At 58.4% G+C, this 5,573-nt stretch overlaps 1 protein-coding gene across 1 annotated transcript; it reads right to left on the bottom strand.

Moving 5' to 3' along the window:
* Positions 1 to 1,659: 1,659 nt before the first annotated feature.
* On the bottom strand, positions 1,660 to 5,119 carry OLIG2 (oligodendrocyte transcription factor 2). Its single transcript, XM_009233887.3, has 2 exons — positions 4,820 to 5,119; positions 1,660 to 4,055 (listed from the first exon to the last, which is right to left on the bottom strand). Exons 1-2 carry the CDS (start codon positions 5,064 to 5,066, stop codon positions 3,022 to 3,024), a joined length of 1,281 nt encoding a protein of 426 aa, XP_009232162.2. The 5' UTR covers positions 5,067 to 5,119; the 3' UTR covers positions 1,660 to 3,021.
* Positions 5,120 to 5,573: the final 454 nt, after the last annotated feature.

The raw sequence follows: 5,573 nt of genomic DNA, 5'->3' as shown, positions 1-5,573 counted from the left end.
ACAGTTTAGGTGGCTGGCATGGAGGAGGGCCCAAAGCCTGGCTGGACACAGCCCCTCCTTCTTCGGAGGCCCTGGTCTTGCCTGGCCTGGCTGGTGGCTGGTTGCTACTGAGAGCTTAGGTGCAGGGGTGGAGGGAAAGACTTGATTTATTGCCTTTCAACAACCGTCCTTCTATGCAGACACCAAGCACGCTCAGAGCCTGCACCAGCACACCTGCCTGGCAGTGGGTGTGGAAGAGCCAAAACTGCAATCAAGACCCCTACCCCCACCGGCCAGGTTCTCAGCGCCCACTGGTTTACGTTCCAGCCTCCTGGAGTCCCTCTGAGTGTGTCTGTGGCTGCAGCTGGACCTAGTTTTGAATTCTTTTCAAGTTTCATTTCAAATGGGATTTCAGAATAAAAACGACTACACCCTGCCCTTCCTTCTTCTTGGATTCACATGGCTCTGTTGGGGTGGTGGTGGCAGGAGGCTTTCCACCTGTCCTCAGCCCCCAGCCGCTCAACCTCTCCAGATCCCTCCCAGCCTTTGCAAAAAGCCAAGCCCATCGGTGAAAAACTAGGCCTCCAGCACCCGATCCCTGGGCGACTGCTGTCCTGGCCAGCAGCCCGACATTCCCTGCTGGAGGAGCAGGAAGTGCCTGTCCCTTGCTAGGGGACAGAGCAGCCTTCAAGTCTAAGCAAAGGGTGCCTGCCTGTGTGAGCCAGGCTCAGCTATGCCACTCAAGAAATGGGGTTCTGACTGGGGAAATCTTCTGCACCCCCAGATCCAGGGTGGCCAGTGGCCACCAAAAATATTGTCAGAGAGAGGACCCTGGACCAGGGGACGTTCTTACTGTGCCCGTACCCGCTGTCTTTTCAGGGGCTCATTCTCAGGCCAGCCCTCGGGCACGGAGACTGCAACAGGATCTGCCCTGGTCCTTGACCAGGAAGGCCAAAGTATTTTTATTTCTACCTAGAATCTCTGTTCACAGCCACATCCTAAATTTGCATCGCGGGTTTGGATTGTGAGAACCCAATGGCCAAGAGGACACAGAGGTGACCCCAGGAAAGAGCACAGAGGCCAAAGCGCTGCCAGTGCTCCTCCAGCGGTTTGGAGCACCTGATCCTTTGCAGTTCAAGGCGGGGGTGGCCGCTGGGGGACGATAGGGGAGATGGCTGAAAAGAAATGGAAGCGTTAGTAGATTCTGCACCAAGCACTCCCCAAGCGCTTTTCTGGGAACGCCATTGCTCCGCAGAATCCAGGTCCGCAGCTGAAGCCAAGGAAACCCGTAGGGGGAGGGTGGTGGCGGAGACCGCCTCTGAGCAGAAAGGAAATAAAAATCGAGCAGTAGAGGACTCTTGAGAGCCCAGACCCCCAGCCAAAGGCGCAGCCCTCACCCTGCAAGTCCCAAAGTCCGATGCTCCGGGAAGGAAATGTCCGCTTATAAAGGAGCTCAATACTCAACTGCAGAGAAAGGCAGTTCCGGGTTAGGCGTCAGAAAGTAAAAATAAGGACAAGCAAGTTGTGAAAAAGACCCGGAGGATTTGCTCAGAACATGTTTGAAAGATAATGCATGTGTGTCTCTAGTGCCAAACTGGGGGAACGATCCCCAAATCCGGCCCCAAGGTATCGCGTCCTGAACCCCTTTTCGGGGTGGCACACGGATGGAAATCCCCCGACTTTACTTTAAATTTTATTTAAAATCTCAACACTCAGTCATTTATTTCGTTTTTGCAACCAAACAAGTAATAAATATTATTTAGCACTTTGTTTTTACAAAAATAAAACAGATGATACACTCTCTGCGAGGGGCGGTGCGATCAGAGGAAGGGTGTTACACGGCAGACGCTACAAAGCCCAGTTTGCAACGCAGGCAGCGCCGAGGTGGCTTGCACGGAACGCAGGAAGCACGTGGAGGAGTTTACTATTTGTGTTAAACGTGGCAAAAATAAACCAAAATAGAGGAAAGCCGGCTTAGACTCCGGTGGGGCTGGCAGTCACGTGAGCAAACAGCTTAGCATTGCGCACTTACCTCATCCTTGATATATTTACACATCCAAAAAAGAAAATTTTAAAAAGCCAACAGAACCCCCAAATAACCCAAACTGTTTTCACAGCAAACTGCCTTTTAATTCTGTTACGTTCTCAGGTACCAACATAACCAAATCACTTTGTGCTTAGAGAAGGAAAGATGAGTCGGTGGGGTAGTTTCTATTTTAAAATAATAACTAAAATGCACCCGCCCCTGAAATCAGCAGTTTTGGGTTATTCCAATCCACAAGTGGTTCTACTCTGAATGTCTATAAACTTGCTCATACTGTTGAAGAAGGAACATCCACAGATTTATTAGAAAACCATATTCTCCCAAATCAACGAGAGACAGGGAGGAACGGCCACAGCTCTAAGAGGGTGTGGATTGACCCAGATATTGAGATTGGATATGACCATAAGCGCTTCAGATACCGAACGCCGGCTTCCAACTAACCTGTGGCCCCTGGCCTTGGGCCAGGGACGACCCTGGAGGGCGCGGTCGGGCTGTTGCTTCTGCAGTGCGGCTACCCGGAGTCTCCCACCGGCCAAGAAAGGAGGAAGAGGAGCAAGTCCCCAATGTGTCCCCCTCCCATAACACCCCCTCCCCCACGAAGTGCTGCCCAGGCCGAGTCTGGAAGTCAGGCCACGCTCTCAGGGAAACAAGTTTTTAGAATCTTTTCCCGGAGGTGGGGGTCGGGGGTCGGATGAGTTCTAGTGAGGAATGCACGCAGCGGTACCGTTTCATAAAACGATGTCTACTGGACCAGCGCAGGTTAAAGCCAGAGAGCGCTCGATCAGGTCCCGGAGCGAACATCCCCTCACTCCCCACTGCTCTGTGGGCGCCCCCATTGCTTGGGTTCGCAGATGCTGGAGTCCTCACCATGCCCCACCCCCAGTCCATGGTCCTGCGCCCCTCCTCGCGACAGAGCTCCCGAGCCCGGCGCAGGCCAGTCCTCGCTTCCCCGCGGCCCCGGGCTCCCCTGTCGCCAGAACGCGCCGGCGCCGGTCGGCTCACTTGGCGTCGGAGGTGAGGCGCGGCAGGCTGCCGGCGCCCATGGCCGATACGTGGTGGTGCGGCGGCGGCACCTGGCACATGCTGCAAGGGCAGGGCATGCCGCCCCAGTGCTGGAAGCCCCCGCTCGCCCCACTGCCACCGCCCCCGCCCCCCAGCGGGGCGGCCGCGGCAGCAGACGGAGACTTGAGTAGGCCGTGCGGTGGACGGATGGAGCCGACCGACGGCAGCCCGGATCCGGGCAGAGAGGCGCTGGACACCGCCGCGGCTGCAGCGGCGGCAGCAGCCGCTGCGGCGGCGGGCGGCAGGATGGGGTGGTGCACCGCTGGATGATGTGCGGCGTGCGCTGCTGCTGCCGGATGCGCGGTGGCGGCGGGCAGGGGCGCGGAGTGCGCCAGGCCGCCGCAGGCCGACGGGTGGAAGCCAGCGTGGTGGCCCCCGTAGATTTCGCTCACCAGTCGCTTCATCTCCTCCAGCGAGTTGGTGAGCATGAGGATGTAGTTGCGCGCCAGCAGCAGCGTGGCGATCTTGGAAAGCTTGCGCACCGAAGGGCCGTGCGCGTACGGCATGACCTCGCGCAGGCCGTCCATGGCGATGTTGAGGTCGTGCATGCGCTTGCGCTCGCGGCTGTTGATCTTCAGACGCAGCTGCTGCAGCTCCGGCTCTGTCATTTGCTTCTTGTCCTTCTTGGTGGACGACGCAGCCGCCGACGACGTGGACGACGAGGTGCTGGACGACGATGACTTGAAGCCACTGCCTCCTAGCTTGTCCCCAGGATGCGCGCCCGCAGAGCCCATAGCGCCGCGCAGCTCGGCGCTCAGCTCCGGCGGGCAGTCGCTCGGGGTGGACGAGGACACGGTGCCCCCAGTGAAGGCGCTGCCGCTGCTGCCCTTACTCCGGGCCGGCAGAAAAAGGTCATCGGGCTCTGGCGACGACGGGCGGCTGGACACCAGGCTGGCGTCCGAGTCCATGGCCCCGGGGGAGGATAGTCGTCGCAGCTTTCGCAGGGTCCTCCTTCCCTCGGACCCGAAAACTTCCAGGAGAGGAGGAGAAAAGAGAGAGAATGAGAGAATGAGAGAGAGAGAGAGAGAGAGAGAGAGAAAAGCTGATCCCGTCTGCGCCGCAGTATCACAGCGCGGGGTCCCGGCACAGGTGGCCCGTGGCTCCTCGTCCCCCTCGCTACTATCTCTGGCCCTCCTTTTAGCTGCACGCAGGTAACTATAATTAAGCTCTCTCTATCTCCCCTCTGCTCTCATGCAACAGGTTATTTCAGGGAGCGTTGGTGACCCTCGGGGTGCGGGTGGCATTCTAGAGGCTTCGGGCTTTCAGTTAGTTAGGAGTGGGAAAACTGAGCCTCCCGGGCTGGAATAAACGAGTGGGAAGTGAGGGCCTTTCTTTGGGGAGAGTGGAGATCTAAATAGAGAACTAATGATTTGGTTCCTCAAACGGATCCACCTTATCTCCATCGACACCACGCAGCAAACACACGCACACGCACATGCACCCAGAGCCGGCGCGGGGCCCAGAGTCCATCTGCTGCATCTGGAGACCACGGGGAGCTCACCAGCTGACTAGGGCTTGGGCAGAAAGGCTGTTGTCGCTCCGACTTCTCGCTTTTGGTGAGGGAGATGCAGCGGTGAGTGTGGGGAGGACAGAACAGCAAAGTCGCTCTGGAGAAATGGCCCGCACAGGAGGGATCCAGACCCCCTGTATCGGAGCATTCTGGGTCACGGCCGAGTTGAGCAGAGTCTGTCCCTGGGATCTAGGCTGGGGCTGCTGGGGGGCGGGGACACTTACTGTGGATGCGATTTGAGGAGCTCGCTCCGAAAAGCCTCAGCGGAGAACCTGGCACCGGGCGCTGGTGTCGCGTCGGTCTATAATAAGCATCCGCACCTTTAGGGGCTCGGCCGGTTTTTATAGCCCGGCGGCAGCGGCGACGGCGGCAGCGGTGGCCGGGGCGGGGGCGGGGAACAATGTTCGTGTCCTGGAGGGGCTGCCTCGCCAATGAGCTGGGCCCGCCGGGGGGCTGGGAAGCTGATGTCATCCGGGCTAATTCCGCTCAATGAAACTCGCCAGGCCGGGCACACGCCTCCTCCCTGCGCACAACCAATGGGAGCCCGTGGCCGGGAGATTCTTGGGGAGGGACCGGAGGAGGGACCCGAGGAGGCGAGGGGGAGGAGAAGGGCGGGCTCAAGGGGGATGGAGAGGGGGCTGAGCGCGCTTGGGACCGAGGGAGAAAGGGAACGTGGTCAAATTTCTGTAAAAAATACGGCCACCATAGAGTCAGGTTGGGGGATGGGATGGTTTGGAAACTCTGCAGAGTCTAACAAACTAACCTGATGCCCCACGCAGCCGCACCTTTTGGGATGCGCGCGGAAAACCCTGCCGACCCAGGATCCGGGGCTGGGGTCTCCTCCCTAGCTCTTCCTCTCTCTGGTTTCCCGCCTCCTGTTCCCATCTCACTGGTTTCATCAACACGTGGGCATTTGGCGCCCCAAATGTAAACGATGCCCAGGCACAAATTCCCCACTTTCTTGGTGCTCTCCTTGCG

The sequence above is a fragment of the Pongo abelii genome, chromosome 22, assembly GCF_028885655.2.
Source record: "Pongo abelii isolate AG06213 chromosome 22, NHGRI_mPonAbe1-v2.0_pri, whole genome shotgun sequence".
Lineage (NCBI taxonomy): Eukaryota > Metazoa > Chordata > Mammalia > Primates > Hominidae > Pongo > Pongo abelii.
The sequence above is the reverse complement of the archived record's forward strand: the minus strand, read 5'-3'. Positions and strand labels throughout refer to the sequence as shown.

Bases quoted from the DNA above. Each gene is read 5' to 3' on its own strand.
- OLIG2 (XM_009233887.3), bottom strand. From the start codon at position 5,066: ATGACATCAGCTTCCCAGCCCCCCGGCGGGCCCAGCTCATTGGCGAGG. The intron at 4,056-4,819 runs GTAAGTGTCCCC...CTCTCCTGGAAG, and splicing joins CTCCTCAAATCGCATCCACA to TTTTCGGGTCCGAGGGAAGG.